The 24872-nt window shown below is 43.6% G+C and overlaps 1 protein-coding gene across 4 annotated transcripts in view; it reads left to right on the top strand.

The window, feature by feature from the left end:
* man2a1 (mannosidase, alpha, class 2A, member 1) overlaps nt 1-24872 on the top strand; it is a 290929-nt gene that overhangs the window by 158962 nt on the left and 107095 nt on the right. For all 4 annotated transcript variants that reach the window (XM_041185652.1, XM_041185651.1, XM_041185650.1 and 1 more), the window contains 4 exons: nt 696-861; nt 4141-4371; nt 8474-8596; nt 21829-21943. In XM_041185652.1, coding sequence (XP_041041586.1) covers nt 696-861; nt 4141-4371; nt 8474-8596; nt 21829-21943 — 635 coding nt within the window. The remainder of the gene's footprint in view (nt 1-695; nt 862-4140; nt 4372-8473; nt 8597-21828; nt 21944-24872) is intronic.

Raw genomic sequence — 24872 nt, 5'->3', positions numbered from 1 at the left:
GAGACTTGAACCCATAACCTTCTGGCTCAGAAGTGAGAAGTGCGAACAACTGAGTGACAGCTGACATGAACAAAGGCCCAGTGGTCATAGAAATAAAGTGATTGACTTCAAAATGTCTTAAAAGGATGAAGTCTCTTGTGATACGAAAACAAAAATACCTGGAAAAACTCAGCAGGTCTAACAGCATCTGCGGAGAGGAATACAGTTGACGTTTCAAGTCCGTATGACTCTTCATCAGAACTAAGGAAATAGAGAAATGAGGTGAAATATAAGCTGGTAGAGGGGGGTGGGGCAGGTAGAGCTGGGTAGGGGGCCAGTGATAGGCAAAGGTAAAGAAGGGATTGCCAAAGATGTCATAGACAAAAGAGTGTTGACAGTGGTGATATTATCTAAGGAATGTGCTAATGGGGTCTCTTGTCTCTTGTGATGTTCTCCTTTGAACTAGGTTTATACTTGACACATGTGGAAGATGCTTGCATTTTTATGTTTCTACTGATAGGAATTTAGCATTTTTCAGAAGGGAAGGGGGTAAGATTTCAGCTTTTGACATCTATATTTTGTGTTGTTTTGAATCAGACTGAATGTTCTTTGGAGTCCGTATACTGGGTCAAGCAATAACTTGCGTGTTCTATTAATATAACAGCATTTGAAGTATGATGGCAATATCTCAATGAATGGAAATGTTCATGTTTCAGGTTTCTTGTGCTATATAACCCAACAGACCAGAACCGCATCTCTGTTGTAACAGTACAAATAAATTCACACAAAGTAAGAGTGCTAACTGCTTCAGGGCAACCAGTGGAGGCGCAGATTAGTGCAGTTTGGGACAAACCCACCGCAGTTTCCAAAGAAGTATTTCAGGTGGAGTATACTCTATTTACTTCATTACTCATTTGCTCGTTCTCCATTCATTGTTTGCTAATGTGTGGATCCTTGGATTCCAAAAGCAAAATACTGCGGATGCTGGGAATCTGAAATAAAAACAAAAAATGCTGGAGAAACTGAGCAGGTCTGGCAGCATCTGTGGAGAGAGAAACAGAATTAATGTTTTGAATCCATATAACTCTTCAGAGCAAAAGAGAAGTAGAAATGTGATGGATTTTATACTGTTTAAGAAGAGGTGGAGCAAAATGAAAGTTCTGGGATAGGTGGGAGCTCAGGAGAGATTGACAAAGATGTCATGGGCACAAGATAAAGGGAGTGTTAATGGTAATGTTAAAGACTAAAGAAGGTGCTGAGAGTTGCATAAAGGTAAGATCGCAGAATGTGTTTAATAGCACAAAGGTACCTGTGGTGCCTTGCTTATGTAGCCATTTTTCCAATCAGGTGCACTTTAACAGTGAATGTTGACAAGCTATTCAAATGAAAATATTGCTGCTCAATTGCTTTGTGTAATGCAATTGTAAACATGTTCTTTTTGAGGATATTTTTTGACATTGTTGCAAATAGCTGCCAATACATTTCATTGTGCTGGTGCCCACACATGCCCTCTCCCATGTGGATAGTCATCAGGAGGGGGAATCCTTTCTGACCCAAGAGCACTGAGGACAATTGTAGTACCATGTTACTCCCCCAGCTGTGATCAGCAAACTCAGCACAGGATTTGTTAAGGGAAGATCATGTTTGGCGAACTTGATCAAATTTTTTGAGGAGGTAACTAGGAATGTTGATGAGGGAATGCATTTGATGTGGTCTACATGGACTTTAGCAAGTTTTTGATAAGGTCCCTCATGGCAGACAGGTCAAGAAATTAAGGTCCATGGGATCCAAGACAAAGTAGCACGTTGGATCCAAAATTGGCTGAGAGCCAGGCAGCAGAGGATGATGGTAGAGGGATGTTTCTGTGACTGGAAGTCTGTTTCCAGTGGCGTTCTGCAGGCCTGGGTGCTGGGGCCCTTGTTGTTTGTGGTGTACATAAATGATTTGGACTTAAATGTAGGGGGTATGATCAAGAAATTCGCAGATGACACAAAATTAGTTGAGTGGTAAGTGATGAGCAGGATAGCCATAAACTGCAGGAGGATATCAATGGACTGGTCAAATGAGCAGAGCAGTGGCAAATGGAATTCAACCCGGAAAAGTGTGAGGTGATGCGCTTGGGGAGGGCTAACAAGGCAAGAAATTACACTATGAATGGTAGCCCTGGAAAGTACTGAAAATCAGATGGACCTTGGTGTGCATATCCACAGATTCCTGAGGGTAGCAGGGCAGGCATATAAGGTGGTTAAGAGGCATATGGGACACTTGCCTTTGTTAGCCTAGAGCAGGGAGTTTAAGCTGGAATTTTATTATCGCTGGTTAGGCCACAACTGGCATACTGCATGCAGTTCTGGTCACCACATTATAGGAAGGATGTGATTGCACTGGAGAGGGTGCAGAGGAGATTTACCAGGATGCTGTTTGGTCTGGAGGGTCTGAGCTACGAGGAAAGATTGGATGGGCTAGGGCTGTTTTCCTTGGAGTAGCGAAGGTTGAGAGGTTGACAGTGTGTATAAGATTATGAGGGGCATGGATAGGGTGGATAGGAAGGCACATTTTCCATTAGTAGAGGGGTCAATAACCAGAGGGCATAGATTTAAGGTAAGAGATAGAAGGCTAGGAGGGGAGTTGAGGAGAAATCTTTTCACCCATAGGGTGGCGGGAGTGTGGAACTCACTGCCTGAAAGAGTGGTTCAGTCATAAACTCTGGTAAGTTCCTCCACCAGTCTGTGACCTCTCCCTTTTGTTGTGTGCCAGTTTCTCCTGGAAGATGGAGAGAGTGTAAGCAGGACACCCGCCAGGCTCGATGATACGGCTGCCTGGCATGTATGGGTGGTGAGTGGTGCCATGGATGGGATGAGGACACAATCCGCAGCATATGAAGGTGTGCGTGAGAGAGCGAATGGTCACGTCCTTTGAACTGGCAGTGAATGAGATCCCTATGGATGTGTAATGGGTTTGTGAGTTGAAAGTGATGAGAAGAGTGACTTACGTGGCTGAACAGAGGAGTGCAATCAACCTCTTTGGCATTGGGTGGCTCTCCTCTTTTGCAGGGCATTGGCGCTGACCCACCGCTGCCATCAGCTCCCTTGCTGGCCTTTGCCCAGAGCGGGGGTAGAGGACTTCACGGCAGGCCTCCACAGCATCTGGTAGGCACCCAAGGGACGCGTTGCTAAATTTGGGGGCATCAAGTGGCAGCTATGACTTTGCAGCAGCTTCCGATGTCTTAGAGAGTATTAGCTCTTTGCAGAGACGCCCTTTAAATATGGTGGCCAGATTACTGAAGGCCTGAGCTGATGGTGGGGTGGGTGGATCACGGTCTGCTCCGCCAGTGACCCGGCGTGTTTCCCGGGAATGCATTATTAATGAGGCAGGATGCGCCTGGATTGGGATGATCTGGCGCGAGAAACCACCATTGCAACCAATGGTTAAAATGTCCTTTATCCTGTCCGCTACCGCACTTTGTACAAATCTGGGACAATTCAGCCCTAAGTTACTGAACTTCATTCCTGACTTTTTCATCCGATGGACTTTATTTTTTGAAGTGTGGATTTCCTTTTTCCACTATTCACATTGATTTGCAAATTGTTCCGAGGTTGCGCTTATGTTTAGAAGCTTAGATTGATGCATTAGAAGTGAAGGTAATATTATTGTTGTAAGTTATTCCGCAATTTTATATATTCATGGGAGTTTTATTTATTTTTATGAACGTCTCTGAAGTCACTTTTTCTTCCAGGCTTTGATAAATTTGACACCTGCAACATAACTTTGGAGAGCAGTTCTGTTATATGTAGCGGAAGTTACAATTTCAGACCGTCCTTGAAGCTATTCCTAGCAGACCTTCAAAAATAACTCTTATCATCTGGGAAATCTGCACCCCTAGGGTTTAGTGTGGTTTCCTGCGATCCTAGAGTCCTGGATTAATTCTGCGCATGATTCAAGTTCTCAGTTACCGTTGTTTTCTATGGAGTTCCCCTGCACAGGGATCCTGGGAATAGGCATACGGCATAGAGTGGTCTAAGAAGTAGAATATCAACTTTGTGGAGTTACTGTATTTGAAGTACCCTGTGAACATTGAAATGGGTAAATATATTTGTAGAATGAGTCAAAATTGAAGATTTACTCTTGATATATTTTCATTTTTCTTTATGCTTCTAACAGGTTTCCTTTGTGGCACAGATATCAGCTCTAGGATTGGGGCTGTACCAGTTAGTAAAAGCTCCAGATATCAAAACTGTGCCCGCTGATTACACTGTATACCTGAATGGAAGAGAGGAAATAAGCATTGACAGTCCCTTCAAGATCAATGTGTTGAAAAGCCACGCTGGTGATATCACTTTTGAAAATTCAAATTTGAAAGCTTGGTTTTCGGGAACTAAAGGATTCTTGGAGGTAAAAGATTGTAGAAATGTGTTTCTTTATCTTGTATACAACCGTCACTATCACTGTTATTCCTCAAACCTCTACATATAAATGAATGGGTCACCCAATAACAGTTGGATATTATTTTTTGCTCTTTCATATCAGATTCATATTCACAGAAAGAAGCCAAACTAAAGCATGATTGAACTCCTGACTTATGTTTTATTCCTACTTTCTAGTTTTGTGAAAATTATTTTTATTCTTGTGTTCAGCCACTGATGCAGCCTTCAGCATTGGCCAACCATAGCCATGTTCAACTCCACCACCAGAATAAATGCCAGTCCTTGTTCTAAAAGATGCTTTGAATGTTGTTGACTTTTCCTAATGGCTGCTTCTCATGGATGCTACCTCAGCTACCTCTCTTTATTGCAGGTTTTCGAAGCGTAAGGATTGGCTCAAATGTATCTTGTCTACCAATATGTAGAAGCTCACTTCCTCTAAGTGTAAACAAGCACGGTTCTGCTCCCAGTCAGATAGAGAAGTGATTATTTGCTTGCACTGTTCTGTGATACCACTACTAAAACTAAACCAGTCAGGAAGTTGGTAATACTTTTCTAAACAGCCCATAGGAAGTAAAAGTCAGTTTTTGAATGCGGGTAGAGAAGTTGCTTATCCCACTCTTTAAAAAGTCAGTCAGACTCCAAAGTGCTTTAAGAAGGCTGAAACAACAGGAATCAGTTGAGATGAGTTTTTTTTCCTGGGTTGTTGGCAGGATCCAGAGAATTATTCTGGTCATTAAGCAAGTCAACAAATCTCAGGGTGGTATGATTCTTTATGTTGTAAAATTATGTAAATATAAGCTGTACCAATTAAACTCTGTCTCCAATCATCATAGTTTCTCTTTTTCACCTTACCATAAAATAAAGCTTCTTAATGATTGAAACTGGATCTTGGCCATCTAATGTTAACTTGGTACACCTATAGAGCCATTGAAAAATACATAGAGCCATAAAATAATTTCGGCACAGAAGGAAGCCATTTGGCCCAGCGAGTCCATGCCATGAAGCAATCCAGTCAGTCCATTTCCTGTTCTAATCCCATAGCCCTTCAAGTTTATTTCCTGCATGTGGCCATCTAATTTCTTTTCAAATTCGCTGATCGTCACTGTTTCTACCACCCTTGTGGGCCACGAGTTCCACTCGTTGCATAAAAAAGTTCCTCCTCACATTCCCTCTGCATCTTTAGCCCAAAACCTTAAATACGGGTCGCCTAGGCCTTGTACTATCAGCTAATGGGACCAGTTGTTTCTTGACTGCCTTATCCAAACCTGATATGATCTTGTGCACCTCTGTCAAATCTCTGCTTAATTTCCAATTTCTCCAAGGAGAACAACCCCAGCTTCTCCCACCTAACCCTGTAGCTAAAATTCCCATCCCTAGAACTATTCTAGTAAATGCCTCTGCCAAGGATCCTCAAATCCATCTGAAGTTTGGGGACCAGAACTGGACACAATGCTCTAGTTATGGCCTAACCAGAACTTTATTAAGGTTCAGCATAACTTCTTGCTTTTGTACCCAATACCTTTATTTATGAACCCCAAGATCCCATTTGTTAATCATACCCTCAATATGAAATAAAAATTTAAAATGCTTGAAAATCTCAGCAGGTCTGGGGAGCATTTGTGGGGAGAGAAAGAGAGTTAACGTTTTGAGTCTATATGACTCTTCAGAACTAAAGAGAAGTAGAAATGTGATGGATTTTATACTGTTTAAGAGGGGAGTGGAGCAGGTGAAGCAACATAGAAGGTCAGGGATAGGTGGGAGCTAAGGATAGATTGACAAAGATATCATGGACACAAGACAAAGGGAATGTTAATGATAGTGCTAAGGACTAAAGGAGGTGTTGATAGTGGCAGAATGTGTTAATAACAGAACAGGGTTGAGCACTCTGTGAAAGCACGACATACAACCAAGTTCTATGTCCTAACAGCACTGTGGGTGTACCCACACCACATGGACTGCAACGGTTCAAGAAGGAAAAAAGTGACAAATGTCCTGGGGGGGATGGGGATTAGGGAAAAAAAGATTTTAAAAATGAATGAATAAATAAAAATAAATAAATAATAAAAATGAAAATAAATAAGAATAAAAAACATTGGGTTAAATAAATAGTAGAAATGGAGTAGAAAGTTCAATTTCTGAAGTTGTTGAACTCAATGTTAAGTCCAGAAGGCTGTAAAGTGCCTAAACGGGAGATGAGATGCTGTTCTGACAGTTTGCATTGGGCTTCACTGGAACATTGCATCAGATCAAGGACAGACATGTGGGCAGGAGAGCAGGATGGTGTATTGAAATGGCAAGCAACAGGAAGGTCTGGATCATGCTTGAGGACTGAGCGAAGGTGTTCTGCAAAGCAGTCACACAGACTGCATTTAGTCTCCCCAGTGTAGAGGAGACTGCATTTGGGACAGTGAATACAGTAGACTAAATTGAAGGAGGTGCAGGTGAAAGGACCTTTTGGGGCCTTGTACTGTGACGAGGGAGGAGGTTAAGGGGCAGGTGTTGCACCTTCAGCAATTAAATGGGAAGATGTGTTTGGCGATGGCAACATGCTGGAGTTGGTGGAAGTTGCAGAGGATGACCCTTTGAATGCGGAGACTGGTGATACTCTCAATATGTTCTACCACCTCCAAAGATCTATTCGCATTCATCCTAGATTCCTCTGTTCCTGCATACTCTTTGTAACTGTACCATTTAGTCTGTATTGCATCGTTCCTATCCCTTCTGCCAAAATGCATCACCTCATTTAAATTCCATCTGCCGCTTGTCTACCCTTTCTGCTAGTCTGTCAATTTCCTGTTGTAGCCAATTAGTATCACCCTCACTGCAATATCTCCAAATTTGATATTATTGGCATATTTTGAAATTTTACCCTGGACTCCAATATGCAAAACATTGATATGTATCAACAAAACAGCGGTCCTAGCACTAACTCTTAGGGCACACCACTGTCTACCATCCTCCAATCTGAAAAATTGCTATTTATCACAATTTGCTGTTTTCTATCCTTAAGCCAATTTTTAAATCCAATTTGACACTGATCCTCCTATTCCATAAGCTTCAAACTCGTTAACTAGCATTTTATTTAATACTTTGTTAAATACCTTCTCTATGAAAGTTATGGCAAGCCAGTCTTTGTTAAACCCCATGTCCTGTTATTGTGCAACAACAAGTAGATATTAGGCATGTGATTCAACGCTTATAGAAATAAGACACTCCGCTGCATATTCCAGTGATGTGATTCTGTTAAAGCTGGGGATTTAGCAGATCTAAATTTGTAACATTTCAGAATCCAACTTTTGTTGACCCATTCAAAAGCTGGTATTTATGCTTTTGAGAACAAAATCCATTTTAGAAATTTGTCAAAATTAGTATCTGAAATTTTAATTTACCAGATACAATTTGATGAAAACAAATTAAGTCAAAGCTAAAGCTGAGTTTTGTTCAAAAATGTGCAGTGGAATGTACTGTACAATTGTGTTGTAATTCCCTGAAGTCACTATGGATCAAGTGCTGATAATTGTTCTCTGAATGTTTTTCTAATGGACCTATTTCATTGCACACACAGTTAGAGATCATCTGCACTTCCTGTGTATGTACTTAAATTGAATTGGGTTACTGTTTTAAGCAATGAAGTTTATTGATTGCCCAAAGGGACCACACAAGGATAATAAGATAAAAAAACAAACCATGATAGGTAATGGAGCAATCTAAATCAATTTCTGAACTTTCACACGAAAAGTAAGACCATCTAACCATGTGGTATAGTGATGCTGCATTCTGGGTGTCATTGCTTCAATTATGAATACTCCTTTGTGTGCCTGCAGCACCTGTGAATTTTATTACTTTTGAACAAGAAGAAATTTTGATCAATAGCGAATTCACCTGTTATTGATTATTGGTGTATGATTCCATGGGGAACTTGTGACCAACTTCCATATTTGTCATTACTGTAGGTGTTTTGATGGAGATGAAAGTCAAGAAGGGATCTAACCGGGGATAAATATTATTAAATTACATTTTAGAATTATTTAGGTTGATAAAATGTTCTAATTCCTTTGTTTTTGTATTAGAAAATAAACACCAAGGAGGATAAGAGAGAACATCAAATAAATATTCAGTTCTGGTGGTATGGAACCACAAGTAACCGGGATAAGAGTGGTGCCTACCTCTTCTTGCCTAATGGAGAAGCCAAGGTAAAACAAATATATTTTATTCAATAACAGCAACATATTGAGAATGTTGGAAATCTGAAACAAAAAACAAAAGCTGCTGGAAATGCTTAGCAGGTCAGGCAGCATCTGTGGAAAGAAAAATAGAGTTAATGGTGTGGATTGAAAACCTTTGATCAGAATTGCAAGATGTTAGAGGTATATAGTCTTTAAACAACTACAGAGCTAAGGAACAAACACAAGGGCAAGCTCTGTGATAGGGTGGAGGGCAAGAGTACTTAAATGACAAAGGATTGATGATTAAGACAAATGAATGTGAGATGTAAATGATTACAGATTGGCTGTCTGAGAAAATGAGAGCAGTGTTTAAAACCTAAACGTTATCAACTTTAATGTTAAGGCTGGAATGTTGTAATATGCTTAGTAGGAAGATGAAGTGCCAGCCCTGTTTCCATTTTGGTCTTTCCTTGCACCCCCTTACCTTCTCTTTGTTTCTGTGTTTGCTGTTTACCTCTCCCTGCTCTGATAAAAATCACCAACCTGAAACACTGGGCAAAAGTTTTCTGCACCAGGGTGGTGGGCTTTGAGTCAAAGGGGTCTGGGAAAATAAGGACAAGCTGTGTCAGGATGGCTCTTCAATGCATTCTGCTGTTGGAAATGTTTTCCAGAGGTGCACAGCCACTTTATATAATTAAAGTCCTAATTAGGGGTGAATTTCTGAACTTGCTGATATTTAGCTGGTGGTGAAGCAGCCCTCGGCCACGTGCGGAGGCCACCAGTGAAATGGAAGTGGCCCCCCTGAAGCAGTTCAGGGAGACATTAGAGCCGGAGGCTCCATCCTCCAAAGAGAGAGCTGTGGTCATCAAAGGCCACCTGCAAATCCCAACGATCCAAGCAGAACTGCATTCCCTTCACTCCGAGGGGCCTACAGCCATCCCCCTCAGAAAAAATAATGGTATAGGTCAGCGTTGAAGCTGCATGCATTGCCACTGCCTGTGAAGATTTCTGCCCCCGCCCTTTTTGCAACCTTTCAGCTGGAATTTCTGATCCCGGCTGCAGCAGCGATGGGTCAGAGCAGCCAGCCTAACGACCGTAGGAGAAGACAGGCGAAGAGAAGATATGCTACCTTTTTATGCCATTAGCTGTCATATTCAGATAAGTTTTTCAAGTTCTCAAACCTTTCAGTGGGTAAGTGGGTGCATGAGTGAGCAGTCAGGTTGCAGGGGTTGGTTGTGGGATAGAGAGGAGATCGAATTGGTGGGGTTGTTGAGTCAGGTCCAGGGAGTGGTGGTGGGAAAGAGAGTCAGGTCAACTCAGTGGTGAGGTTAGTCAGGTTGGGTCAGAGTGGTGGTGATGGGAGAGTCTGGTTGGGTGGGAGGGATGTAGCCGAGTCAGTTAGGGTAGGGAGGGCTTTGATGGGAGAGAGAGTTGGATCAGGTTGGTGGGGGGAGTCATTTCAGGGAGGTGGTTGATCCGGGAGTATAATTGGGGGGGAATCAGTTGTGACATAGTTCAGTTACGCTGGCTCATCATTGAGTTAGACCAGGTATTGACCAGCATAACATGTCCAGGGTAAGTATCCAGTTGAGTTCCACATATCTGGTTCAAGTCCTAGCTTAGTAGATAGCTGAGTTAATCAGTGGGTGTTGTCTTCATGAACCTCCAGAAGGATATGATAAAGTTCAGCACAAGAGATTATTAGCAAAACTTGCAGGTAACTTTGTCACATGGCTTGGTAATTGATTTGAATTTAGGGGTCAGAGTGGAAATAAAGGAGCCGTTCTCTAAATGTTCCTCAGGAATCTGGTCTGGGACTTCAGTTTTTCAAGATATATGTCATGGGGTTAGATGAAAGGATAGAGAGCTGTTTATCCAAGTGTGCAGCAGGCACTAAGTTAAGAGGCATAGGGCAGGATTTTCCAGCCTCTCCTGCCAGCAGGATCTTCCAGTCCCACCAAAGTCAACAGAGATTTGAATGGCTCGCCGCATTCACCGCAGGGAAACCGGCCATGACGGGGCGGGAAAATCCCAACTATGGTATGAGTGGGAGCAGAAAGTTGCAAAGGGACGTGGAGAGATTAAGTGAATTGGAAAAACTGGCAGATGGAGTTTGATTATCCACTTTGGATCTGAGAAAGATAAATCAGAATATTTTCTTAATGAAAAGAAACTAAGAACTCTGGAGGAGCAGGAAATTTGAGTGTCCAGGCATATAAACTACTAAAATCTAGTTGTCAGTGATAGCAGGGCCTTGATTCATGAGTTTTTTCCATGAGTTTTATGTGACACAACAGGCCGAGGCTAGATCCCCAGATCTTTGGGCTTATCCCTTGAGGCAGTGGGATCCAAAGTTCAGGATTTGCTTCCTTTTCTTTCCTTCTCAGCCACTGCTCTGCCTTATCATTAAGCATTTGGACTCGAAGCATGATGCAGCTTGATGGACAAGTTGTCGCCATTCTGAACAATTAGCAAGCTCCTCCAAGTCAATAATGCCAGTGCTGCCACACTCCAAGGAGAGCTTCAGAGTGCCTTTGAAGTTTTCTTTGTTCTCTCCTGGAATGCTGGCCATTTGAGAGTTGAGAAAACAGGACCAGGCAGCAGAGATGCTTTTCAGCTATCTGGATGCAGTGTCCATCTATCGTGGTTAATTTTGCTGGAGCCCTGCCTGAATGCTTGTGGAGCTGCCTTCAAGAGGGACACTAGGGTTTGTTCAATGATCCTTCCATTGAATCTGATGGATGCAGAAGAGGCATTGCTGATGGAATTTTTCTAGTGCTCTTATGTGTTGCTGATATATATTTCAAGCCTCACTGCACTGCAGGTGTGTGTTGACGACAGCTACTTTGTACACTAGGACTTAGTTGACTGCAGAGGTCTTCGTTGTCAAACACTTGTTGTCATAGCTTGCAGAAGGCTGAGTTTCCACGGCTGATCAGGAGTTGAATATCCTCATCAATGATGGCCTTTTGAGAGAGGTAGCTGCCAAACAATGGGAAGTGCTGAACATATTCCAGAGTCTTTCCTGCAGCATATATGTAAGGCAGAACATTTGGCTGACCAGGTGTAGGTTGATATGAATGTTGTTTGGCAACATCCAAAGTTAAAAACTAGTGTATAGGTACAAAAAGTAATCAAAGTGGTTCATGTAGCGTTGGCCTTTATTTTGAGGGGCTGGGATACCAAAGGGTGGAGGTTATGCATCAGTCTCTCAGAGCCTGGGTCAGAATTCATCAGGAGTACTACATCCAGTTTTGAGCACCACACCACAGCAAGGAGTAGGTGCAGCACGGATTCACAAGAATGATGCTGGCACATAACTGTTGTTCCTCTTTACTGTTGGTAATTTCTTGTGAGCTGACCTGATGAGGACAAGACAAAAAGCTTTGATAGCATGTCTCCTTTTCAGCTCAAGCTCTGTACTACCAAACGACTATGTTTTATTAAATATAGCACTGGAGCGCAGAGGCAGGCCTTGTGCCCAGCCCGCTTCTGCACTCATTCCAGAATTGTCCACCCTGACCCTGATTTCAGCCTGCTTTTCCCCATTCTTCCTATAAAAATGCATCACTTTGCAGCTCTCTATGTTGAATTTCATCTGCTATGTACCTGCCTATTCCATCAGCCTAAGTCCCCTTGAAGTCTCTCACTATCCTCATAGTTCACAATACTTGCAAGTTTTGTGTCATCTACAAGTTTTGAAATTGTGTGCTGCGTTTCCCCTTACACCATTTTCCCCACAGGGTCCTGCTTTCCCTGCAGTGTGCACCCTGTTGCTCTTGCTCTCCCTCCATCCCTATTGCTTTCTCCAGTTTCCTCCCCTCCCCACATGCTTCCATTCTCACTGTGATGTCCTTCTCCATTGCTCCTGCTATACCCCGTGCCCTGAGTACTTTCTTCATATTCTGTCCTTACTGCTCTCTCAGGGCTCCTGAGATAGACTGTGCAATGAGAAGCAGACAGATCCATCTCACTGGCATCTATGAATAAATGCATTTTTCCTTAGAAGCATTATTAAAACGTACTTCACATGCAACACTCATATTACGAGCATTACATTATATTATATTATTTCCATTTGAAACAGATACTTTAATTAAAAAAAGTTTGAGAACTATTGTCCTAAGCAGTAGATGCTGCAGGTTTGGAACATTCTGTTGAAGAAGTGAATTGCTGGAATGCCAACTTGCAGGTGGTAGGCACTGCAGCCAAAGTACACTGGTGGTGAAGAGAGTGAATGTTTAAGTGGTGGATGGGGTGCCAATCAAACAGCCTGCTTTGTCCTGGATGGTGTTGAGCTTCTTGAGCTATATTCACCCATTCAAGAGGAGTGTATTCCATCATACTCCTGACTTGTGCCTTGCGGATGATGGATAGGCTTGGGGTGTTAGGAGGTGAGTTCTTCACCACAGAATTCCCAGCCTCTGACCTTTTCTTGCAGCCTCAGTATTTAAATGGCTAGTTAAGTTTCTGGTCAACAGTGACCCTCCTGATGTGGATGATGAGGGATTCAGTATTGCTAATGCTATTGAATGGGAGATAGTTAGATTCTCTCTTGTTGGAGATGGCCATTGCCTGGCACTTGTTTGGCACGAATGTTACTTTCCCCTTGTTAGCCTAAGCCTGAATGTTGTTCAGACATTGGTAAGGACTGCTTCATTATCTAAGGAGTTGCATTGAAACTGAACAATGAAATCATCAGTGAACATCCCCACTTCTAACCTTATGATGGAGGGAAGATAATTGAAGAAGATGGTTGGGCCAAGGGCACTGCCCTGAGGAACACATGCAGTGATGTTCTGTGGCTGAGGTGATTGGCCGCCAATCACCATAACCATGTTCCTTATGCGTGGTATGAATTCAACCAGTAGAGAGTTTTCCTCTGATTACCATGGACTTCAATTTTGCTAGGGCTCCTAGATGCCACATACGGTCAAATGTTGCTTTGATATCAAGGATAGTCACTCTCACCTCACCTTTGGAATTCAGCTTTTTTGTCCATGTTGGGATCAAGACTATATTGAATTATGGAGCCGATTTGTTCTGCCAGAACCAAACTGAGCATCAGTGAGCAGGTCATTGCTGAGTAAGAGCCACTTGCTAGCTCTGTCAACAGCACTGTCCATCAATTTACTGATGATTGAGAGCAGACAGATGGGGCCCTAAATGGCTGTATTGGATTTGTCCTTTTTTGTGGATGGGACATAGCTGGACAATTTTCCAAATTGTCAGGTTGGTGCCAATGTTGTAGTTATCCTGGAATAGATTGACTAGAAGTGCAGCTGGTTTTGAAGCACAAGTCATTAGCTCTACAGCCAAGATGTTTTTGGAACCTATAGCCTTTGCCGTATCCATTGTGCTCAGCCGTTTTTTGCTATCACTTTGTTATGACCACAGCCCATGTTATTCGTTGTGCAAACTAAATCCTGGAGGGAAACTTGGCTTATGGGCTATACCCTTATTTTTGGTATTCTGAAAATGAGAAGAAAACATACTGATCTCAGCAGCAAGTCCAGCTGTATATAGACCAGCATTTGGTGAAGCTAACTAGGAGGAGGAGAGAATTCAGATCAGAGTAACTTTATAAGCCTGAGGAGAAAAGTCGAGGCTGCCAGAGGACACTGGCTATATGGGTAAAACCAAGCAGATTGTGTCAGCAAGAGGCAGAGAGTCTAATAACAGTAATAGGACATTAGTGACTAAGGCCACACGAGGAAAAAACAGTAAATGGTTAAAACTAAAGATGCTATATCTGAATGCACAAAAAATTCATAACACAATAGATTGGTTAATAGAACAAATAGAGTTTGATCTAGCATCCATTACTGTGATGTGGGCTGAAATTTTGCAGGCCTTCAGGGATGAGGCCTTCAGGCTACGAAATGGTACAGGAAGGAATTGAGTGGTGTGCCAGCGATGGGAAAAATGGCAGGCAGACCACCCACTTAGAGCCCAATTGAGCGACTTAAGTGACCAATTAAAGACCATTTCTTGCCTCTACTGGCATCTTACCAGCGTGTAAAATCCTTCCTGAAGGAAGGGACTCTCCTTCTTGGGTACTTTTTCACCCATTGACGGCTCCACTAGCGGCAACGGTCACCTGTGTGGCCTCTGCCATCAATGGCCTCAGGTAAAGTGCAGCATTTGGGGGTCCTGCAACCTACTGAAGGGGGTTGCTCCCTGCTTTCAGCCTCAGCAATGGGAACCCTGCTGCCTCCAAAAATTTCAGACCATAATTCAAAGGGTTGTGAATCTTGGCATTCTCTACCCGAGAGTGCTGTGAATGTGCCATCATTTAATATATTTAAGGCTGAAATAGACAGATTGTTTGTGTCTCAGGGAATTGAGGTATATGGAGTGGGTGGAAAAGCGGAGTTGAAACCCAAGATCAGCCATGATCATATTGAATGGCAGAGAAGGCTTGACAGGCCGTATGGACTCCTCCTGCTCCTATTTCTTATGCTCTTATGGCAAGTCAATCAAACAGCATATTTAAGGATATTTGACTTTTAGAAAAGGCATGCAATGAAAAAAAATGGGGTAGCCCTATTAATAAATAATGAGAAGTGCGGTAGTGAGGGAAAATTTTAGTCCAGAAAATCAGGATGTGGAATCAGCATGAGTGGAGCTGCAAAATATCAAAGGGGAGAAAATAATGATGGGATTATAGACTGGGATAGTGGTAGTGTAAAGGGCAGAGGGGTGCAAGAGTACTAAGAGTGTGTTAAGGAAAATTTCCTACAGCAGTATGTTTCCAGTCCAACTAGAAAGGAGGCACTGCTACACCTGGTTCTTGAGAATGAGGTGGGCCAAGTAGATCAGTTGTCAGTGGGAGAACATTTAGGGGACAGTGATCATTGTGTCATAAGGTTTAGGATGACAATGGAAAAGAACCATGAACAATTCAGAGTAAGAATAATTAACTGGGGGAAAGCTAACTTCAATGGCATAAGAATGGATCTAGGCCAAGTAAATTGGAGCCATGGTTGGCGGGAGAAACAGTAGCTGAATAATGGACTACCTTATAAGAAGAGATGGTTCGGGCACAGTCAAGGTATATTCCCCTGAAAGTGAAGGTTAGGGCAAACAAATACAAAACTCCCTAGATGACAAAGCAGGTAGAAATTAAGGTAAAGAAGAAAAAGTGTGCTGATGACAGGCATGAGGTAGAAAATGCAATTGAGAACCAGGCTGAATGGAGAAAGTTCAGAGGGCAGGTGAAAAAGCAAATAAGAGAAGCAAAGAGCATGAAAAGTGGCCAGCAGCTAACATAAATCCCAAAGTCTTCTATTGGTATATAATCAGTAAAACGGTGGTAAAAGGAGGACAAGTGCCAATTAGGGACCAAAAAGGGGATTTACACATGGAGGCAGGGGGCATGTCTGAGGTATTAAATGAATAATTTGCATTTGTCTTTACCTAAGAAGAAGGTACTACCCAGGCCATGATGAAAGATTTAAAAAAGGTTTAAAATTGATGAGGCGGTGTAGGCTGTCTGTACTTAAAGGGGACAAGGCATCAGGATCAGATGAGATGTATCCAAGGATGCTGAGGGAAGTGAGAGTGAAAATTGCAGAGGCACTGCCATAATTTTTCAGTCTTCCTTAGACTCAGGGGACTTTTTTTTATTATTCATGCATGGGATGTGGGCTTCGCTGGCTGGGTCAGCATTTATTGCCCATCCCTAGTTGCCCTTGAGTATGTGTTGGTGAGCTGCCTTCTTGAACCGCTGCAGTCCCATGTGGTGTAGATACACCCACAGTGCTGTTAGGAAAGGAGATCCAGGATTTTGACCCAGCGACAGTGAAGGAACAGCTATATATTTCCAAGTCAGGATGGTGAGTGGCTTGGAGGAGAACTTCCAGCTGGTGGTATTTCCATCAATCAGCTGCCCTTGCCCTTCTAGCTGGTAGTGGTCGTGAGTTTGGAAGGTGCTGCCGAAGGACCCTTGGCGAATTCCTGTAATGCACCTTGTAGATTGTATACACTGCTGCTACTATGCATCGGTGGTGGAAGGACTGAATGTTTATGGTTGTGGTGCCAATCAAGCGGGCTGCTTTGTCCTGGACAGTGTCAAGCTTCCTGAGTGTTGTGGGAGCTGCACTCGTCCAGGCAAGTGGGGGGTATTCCATCACACCCCTGACTTGTGCCTTGTAGGTGGTGAACAGGCTTTGGGGAGACAGGAGGTGAGTTGCTTGTCACAGGATTCCTAGCCTCTGACCTGCCTTTGCAGCCACAGTATTTATATGGCTAGTCCATTTCAGTTTCTGGTCAATAGTAACACCCAGGATGTTGATAGTGGGGGATTCAGGGATGGTAATGCATTGAACATCAAGAGGCGAAGGTTGGATTCCCTCTTGTTGGAGGTGATCATTGCCTGGCACTTATGTTACTTGCTACTTGTCAGCCCAAGCCTGGATGTTGTCCAGGTCTTGCTGCATTTGGACATGGACTGCTTCTGCAACTGAGGAGTCGCGAATGGTGCTGAACATTGTGCAATCATTATCGAACATCTCCACTTCTGACCTTATGATGGAAGGAAGGTCATTGATGAAGCAGCTGATGATGATTGGGCCGAAGACATTACCCTGAGGAACTCTGGCAGTGATGTCCTGGAGTTGAGATAAATGACCTCCAACAACCTTTGTGCTAGGTACGACTCTAACCAGTGGAGAGTTTCCCCCCTGATTCCCATTGACTTCAGTTGTGCTAGGGCTCCTTGATGCAACACTCGGTCAAATGCTGCCTTGATGTCAAGGACAGTCACTCTCACCTCACCTCGGGAGTTCAGTTCTTTTGTGCATGTTTGAACCAAGGCTGCAATGAGGTCAGGAGCTGAGTGACCCTGACAAAACCCAAACTGGGCGTTAGTGAGCAGGTTATTGCTAAGCAAGTGCCGTTTGATTGGACTGTTGATGATCCCTTCCATTACTTTACTGATGATCGAGAGTAGACTGAGAGGGTGGTAATTGAGCAGGTTGGATTTGTCCTGCTTTTTGTGTACAAGACATACCTGGGCAATTTTCCATATAGCCGGGTAGATGCCAGTGTTGTAGCTGTACTGGAACAGTTTGGCTAGGAGTACGGCAAGTTCTGGAGTACAAGTCTCCAGTACTATTGCTGGAATAATTTCAGGGCCCATAGCCTTTGCAGTGTCCAGTGCCTTCAGCCATTTCTTGATATCACGTGAAGTGAATCGAATTGGCTGAAGACTGGCATCTATGATGGTGGGGACCTCTGGAGGAGGCCGAGATGGATCATCCACTCGGCACTTCTAGATGAAGATTGTAGCAAATGCTTCAGCCTTATCTTTTGCGCTAATGTGCTGGGCTCCTCCATCATTGAGGATGAAGATATTTGTGGACCCGCCTCCTCCAGTGAGTTGTTTAATTGTCCACCACCATTCATGACTGGATGTGGCAGGACTGCAGAGTTTAGATCGGATCCATTGGTTGTGGGATTGCTTAGCTCTGTCTATAATTTGCTGCTTATGCTGTTTGGCGTGCACATAGTCCTGTGTTATACCTCCACCAGGTTGTCACCTCATTTTTAGGTATATCTGGTGCTGCTGGCATGCCCTCCTGCACTCATTGAACCGGGTTTGATCCCCTAGCTTGATGGTAATGGTAGAGTGGGGGGATATACCGGGCCATGAGGTTACAGATTGTGTTTGAGTACAATTCTGCTGCTACTGATGGCCCACAGTGCCTTATGGGTGCCAAGTCTTGAGCTGCTAGATCTGTTCGAAATCTATTCTATTTAGCACAGTGGTAGTGCCACACAACACGATGGAGGATATCTTCAATGTGAAGGCGGGACTTTGTCTCCACAACGACTGTGCGGTGGTCACTGCTCCCGATACTGTCATGAACAGATGCATCTGCAGCAGGCAGATTGGTGAGGATGAGGTCAAGCATGTTTTTCTCTCTTATCGGTTCCCTCACCACCTGCCGCAAACCCAGCCTAACAGCTATTTCCTTTAGGACTTGGCCAGCTTGGTCAGTAGTGTTGCTACCTTTTGGTGGTGGATATTGAAGCCCCCCACCCATAGTAGATTCTGCGCCCTTGTCACCTTTAGTGCTTTATCAAAGTGGTGTTCAACATGGAGGAGTGCTGATTTGTCAGCCGAGGGAGGGTGTACGTAGTAATCAGCAGGAGGTTTCCTTGCCCATGTTTGACCTAATGCCATTAGACTTCAAGGGGTCCAGAGTCGATATTGAGGACTCCTAGGGCAACTGCCTCCCGACTGTATGCCATTGTGCTGCCACCTCGGCTGGGCCTGTCCTGCCGGTGGGATAGGACATAACCAGGAATGGTAATGGTGGTATTTGGAACATTATCTGTAAGGCATGATTCCATGAGGATGACTATGTCAGGCTGTTGCTTGATTAGTCTGTGAGACAGCGCTCCCAATTTTGGCACTAACCCCCAGATGTTAGCAGGGAGGACATTGCAGTGTTGACAGGGCTGGGATTGCCATTGTTGTTTCCGGTGCCTAGGTCGATGCCAGGTGGTCCGTCCAGTTTCATTCCTTTTTTGTGACTTTGTAGTGGCTTGATACAACTGAGCTAGGCCATTTCAGAGGGCATTTAAGAGTCAACCACATTGCTGTGGGTCTGGAGTCATGTGTAGGCCTGACCAGGTAAGGATGATAGATTTCCTTCCCTATAGGACATTAGAGAGCCAGATGGGTTTTTACAACAATCGACAATGGTTTCATGGTCATCATCAAACTTTTAATTCCAGTTTTATATTGAATTCAAATTCCACCATCTGTTGTGGCAGGATTTGAACCTGGTTCCCCAGAGCATTACCCTGGCACTCTGGATTACAGATTCACAGGTGATGATCTGTGCTTCCATGTTTTGTTTATATGTTTAATTGTGTTACCATTAGAACTATATGTAGTTCATGTTCATTTGATGTGAGTGCCAACATGATATAAATTTTACTTTTGTCTTAATGGCCTGAGTATGCTTCACTTGTTTTGCAGGGCATGCCAGTATCTCATGCTGGACATGACTGGCTCTAAACTTTATTGCACAGGTACTGAGCGGACTTTGGAAAGCGCCATTTCAAACATTGGGACGGAGGCAGCACTGTGGCATGAGGTGGAAGCAGCTATTTGGCAGCCTAGCTAAAGGAGCATTGGATGAAGATGTCCCTGGCACTCCTGCCTCCCTGAAGGATCCAGAGGTCTGCCTCCACTCCCTCACCATGCTCCTCACTGGGCTTCTCTGACTCACCACTGAATTCATCATCTGTGGCCTATGGAGCTGCCTCAAGATCCTCTTCTTCCAGTGGTTCCCCCCTTGCCAGAGTCAGTTTACGGAGAGTGCAGTGTGCAACCACTGTCAGTGATACCCGCTCTGGAGGGCATTTTCGTGCTCCCCCCTGAACGGTCCAGGCATCAGAAACACATCTTCAGAAGACCTGTGGCCCTCTCTTTCACCGCCCTTGTGGAGGCATGCTCTGCTTCTATTTTTGGGTGCCGGAGACATGTCATTAGCCACCTTCTCAACAGATAGCTCTTGTCACCCAGCAGCCATCCATCCACTCAAGCTGGAGCAGTAAACAGCCTTGGCACCTGTGAGTGTTGGAGAATGTAAGTATCTTGGCAGCTGCCAGGGTACCTTACACAGGTTTGCAGAATCTGTGTCTAGTGATCATAAACTATCTGGATGTTCATCGAGCAGAAGCCATTCCTTTTGACAAAGGCACCCGGCTGACCTGCTGGTGCCTTGATGACTACATGTGTGTAGTCGATTACATTCTGGATGTGGGGGAACCCAGCAATTGCTGCAAACCCTCTGGCTTGCTCAGCCTGGCTAGCCTCGTCCATCAGGAAATGAATAAAGGTCATTACCCGCCTGAACAGAGCTTCAGTCACCAGTGTGACGCAACTGTGGACAGCTGATTGGGACACTGCACAAAGACCCCCCAGCTGAGCCCTGGAAAGAGCTGGAGGCATAGAAGTTGAGAGCTACTGTAACCTTATAAGCCACTGGCATGGGGTAGCCACTCACACAGTTGTAGGTGATGTCAGGTGATCCCAATCATCTGACAAATGAAGGTTGCAGTCTCCCTGGAGAAGCGGAGCCTCCTTCGGTGTTGCATCTCGGACATGTTGAGGTAGCTGCATCACTGCCTGCAAACCCTGGCAGCAATATGGGGCCTTCTTCGGCCCCTTATGCCTTGGAATACCTGCTGGCCCTGCATCCCATGGCCTGCACCTTTCCTCTCACAGGTTGCTCCCCTGGAAGCTGCATAGGAGTGCCTGGCCTTCTCTCCCTTCTGCCCCTCTCTTCCTCCTCAGAGGAGGTGCCACCAGCAGAGATCAAATACCCAGTATCAGTGTCTGGCGCATGGAAGGGTCCACACGGTCAAAATCCTCCAGGGGCCTTGTCACCATCAATAAGTCCTGAAATGAAGCCTAGAAATGCTAAGACTGAAGCTCAGAACAGAGATGAAGCTGTCAAGTTGAAATAAGCCAACAGCAGCAAACTATCTCCTAAACTCACTACTCACAACGGTAATGCTGCAGACACTTTTTATCCCACCCTTGGATGAGGTCTTGTTAAAAGTAGGCTACCCGCCTGCCTGTTTTGCCCGAGCAACAAGTGAAGAATCCCACGGGCAATGTAAAATTGGGGTCAATTGCCTTTTTAATGGCCTTAAATAGCCCTTTAATTGTTGGTGGGGGCAGATCCGACACTCATGGGTGCCTGCCGACCTGAAGATTGCTTGCGTGCGGACTGATGCAGAATGCTTGCCCGATGTCATCTTGCACTATTTCATGTCCTTTGAGACATAAAATTCTGGCCCAAAAGTGATATAAACTTTTATATTAAAATTATGCAGCACCTAAGTTATGCAAATGTCCTAACTTAAGTTATACAGCCTTAATCACAGATGTTTTAAGTAAAGCACTCAGTTCATAAAATTGACAACTTTAGTTATCGGCACTTATTGTGGTATATTCTTTTTGAGCTTATATCATCTATGAAAGGAGGAGGTGATGTTGTGGAAAAATACCATTGAAACCATACAGTTCTTCCCTGCCCTTGCAAAATCTTTCCAAATTTTTTATCCTCTTGTTACATATTTTTTATTTGCAGGCCTCCGTTTAGCACAAGGTTGGAACAGATGTGTTAGCGTGACAAGTAAACCTTAAAAAAATGAACTTCCTAATGTATATTGGAATGCTGTTTAGTAGTTTAAAATTCACCCGTTTTAATTATTTGTACCTTCTCTTATAGCCATATGTTCCTTCGGAACCTCCTATTTTGAGAATAACGCGTGGCCCACTTTTTTCAGAGATGGTATGCATCTACCAACACTTCACACATTCAGTGCGGCTCAATAATGTGTACGGTAAGAGCAGCTAAAGTTCTGTTTTTTTTTGCCTCCTATTATAAATTTATAGTTTTTTCAGAACTCTAAAACTGCTATTGTCTTTTGCCATAATTGCATTTCTTACAAAATGCAAGAGAACAGTAATGAAGACTTCACTGTATTGATCATAAAGTTCAAAATAGTTGTTGCTCGCTGATCATTCATAGCAGCCCATGGCCAAGACACTGATGTCCCGAAACAGACCCTTAATGGTGACCTTGCACCTTCCGGAGCTGCTTCACAGCAGAGCCATGTCCATATAAATCCACCCAGCATGCGATGCGTGTGTTCCTGTAGAGCTCTAGCATCTTCTGCTCCTCAGATGTCCGTGATGTGAGCAAGGCCCTGACGGTAAGTCCTGACTTCTGCACCAGCGTGTTTTCCTGCCGACGAGGGCAGTAAGTTTGACATTGGAGGATGATTCAGCCGAGTAGGGCTTATAATGATATGCAGGTGTATTAAAATGACGTTTCCAACGTGCAGTGGCAGTAAAGGCAGCCCGCAGTGGTGTGAAACCGATTTTTGGCCTTCCTGCCATTTAATCTGCTCATGTCTGCCATGACGTCCAACGTCAGTGGGGATGGAAAATTCTGCCCATATTCTGATCCCTTTGCAGCACAGCTAATATGTTATCTTTCCCTTCGACAATCTAGCACCTGTGTCATCCTACCCTTTGTTCAAGGTCCTGCACATTTCTGATGGTTGATTCATCTCATGAAGACCTCTCACTGGCCTAACCTCTAACGTAGGGTGGTTAAAAGGAATGTAGTGTGGCAATAGGGGTAGTATCAGGGCAATAGACACTGTTCTTTGCAGCCAAGAGGGAGAATCCAGAAGGGTGTGTTGTCTACCTGGTGTCAGGGTTGGGGAAATCTGCTCAAGGCTGGAAAGGAACTTGTATTGGGAGGGGGATGAGCCAGTCATCATGGTCCATCATGTAGGTACCAAAGACATTGGTAGAACTAGGAAGGAGGTTCTGCATAGAGAGTAGAGGAACTAGGCACTAAGTTAAAAAGCAGAATCTCATAGGCTATTATGTGAACCATGTGCAAAATGGCATAGCTAAATAAAATTAGAGAGATCGTTGTGCGGTTCAAAGACTGGTGTGGGAGAAGTGGATTTCAGTTCGTGGGGTACTGGCACCAGTACTGGGGAAAATGGGGACTGTACTGTTGGGACAGTCACACCTGAACCGTACTAGGACCACAAAACTAGGGAAGTTGAAGGCGGTTTAAACTCAATAGTGGGAGCAAAGCATCAAATTTGGGAGGATGTGGCAAACCAAAGGATAGAGACAGGCAAAAGAGAAAGGTATTAAAATAGAAAATTATGAACAGACCATGACAGGAAAGGACAGAGAATAAAAATCTAATATTAAATCAGCAGATAAGGCTAGGGTTACAAAAATAATAAAAGGACAAAGCTAAAGGCTCTGAATCTGAATGCATGTAGCATCTGAAACAAAACAGATGAACTGATAACGCAAATACAAATAAATAAGTACGATCTGATAGCCATTACAGAGACATGGCTGCAGGATATCATAGAATGGGATCTGAATATTGAAGGGTGCTTGACACTTAGGAAGGATAGGAATCTAGGAAAAGGTGGGAGGATGGCTCTGTTAACGAATAATGGTGTTAGCACAATAGAGAGAGTTGATTTAAGTTCAGGAAACCAGGATTTAGAAGTGGTTTGGGTAGAGATGAAAAATGATAAAGGCAAGAAGTCACATGTGGGAGTGGTGTACTGGCCCCCTAACAATAACCACATGGTAGAACACGACATAAAGGAAGAAATAATGGGAGCATGTCAGAAAAGTATATTGATAATCATGGGGGATTTTAATCTACATGTAGACTGAAAAAATCAGATGGGCAAAGATAGGCTAGATGAGGGAGTCAAAGTTTCTTAGAATAGCACATTCTGGCATCAACCAGACAGCAGCTGTACCAGACCTGCAGCAAGATAGGATTAATTTATGACCTCATAGTGAAAGCGTCCCTAGATAGCAGCGATCATGATATGATTGAATTTTACATTCAGTTTGAAAGAAATAAGAGTGGATCTATGACTACTTTTTAAAACTTAAATAAGGGCAGTAATGAGGGCTTGAAAGCAGAGCTAGCTAAAGTAAACTGGCAAATTAGGTTAACTGATAGGCCAATAGAGATGCAGTGGCAGACATTTAAGGGGAGATTTCAGAACACACAGAATAGATACATCCCAATGAGAAAGAAAAGTCCAAGGGGAAGACCCACCATCCGTTGTTAACTAATACAATTAAAGATAGTATCAAACATAAAGAAAAAGCATATAATTGCACATAGATGGGTGGCAGGTCAGAAGATTGTACCATGTGAAGATGGATGTTATTTTAAAAATTATTTTTGGGAATATTGTGGTAGTGTGTAAACAAGGCTGTGTGCCCCCAGGATTAATTAAACTGCGGCTGGAGGTCGGGGTGGCAGAGGAAGGTTAGTAAAGACAGCTTGTCTGTGAGAACTGGGAGATGAAAGGTAAGGGTGTTAGGTTAATGCATTTGGAATGAGAGATTGATGAGATTGGATTTACAAGTAAATAGGTTGGATAAAATTTGCATTATGAGATAATTATGATTGACTTTTCAAGCTGTTGAATTTCAAAGGGGAGTTTAGAAGTGACAAAGAACTTTTACAACTTACAAAGGTTTCCCCCTGGGATCTGTCTTGCTTGGCAAATAACATCAGCTGTGGTTGTAACAAACTTGAGGGCTCTTTGCGGGATTTAAAATTCCTTGTTGGAATTGGAATTTGTGGACTTAAAGGATACAAGTAAGAGGAGAGTACTGAACTTAGGGGCAGGATTTTCCCCCCGTTGGGGGCGAAGTTGAAGTGCGGGCACACAGAGGCGTGTCTCCAATTGGCGC

The sequence above is a fragment of the Carcharodon carcharias genome, chromosome 4 (assembly GCF_017639515.1).
Source record: "Carcharodon carcharias isolate sCarCar2 chromosome 4, sCarCar2.pri, whole genome shotgun sequence".
In the NCBI taxonomy this organism is placed as follows: Eukaryota; Metazoa; Chordata; class Chondrichthyes; order Lamniformes; family Lamnidae; genus Carcharodon; species Carcharodon carcharias.
The sequence above is the reverse complement of the archived record's forward strand: the minus strand, read 5'-3'. Positions and strand labels throughout refer to the sequence as shown.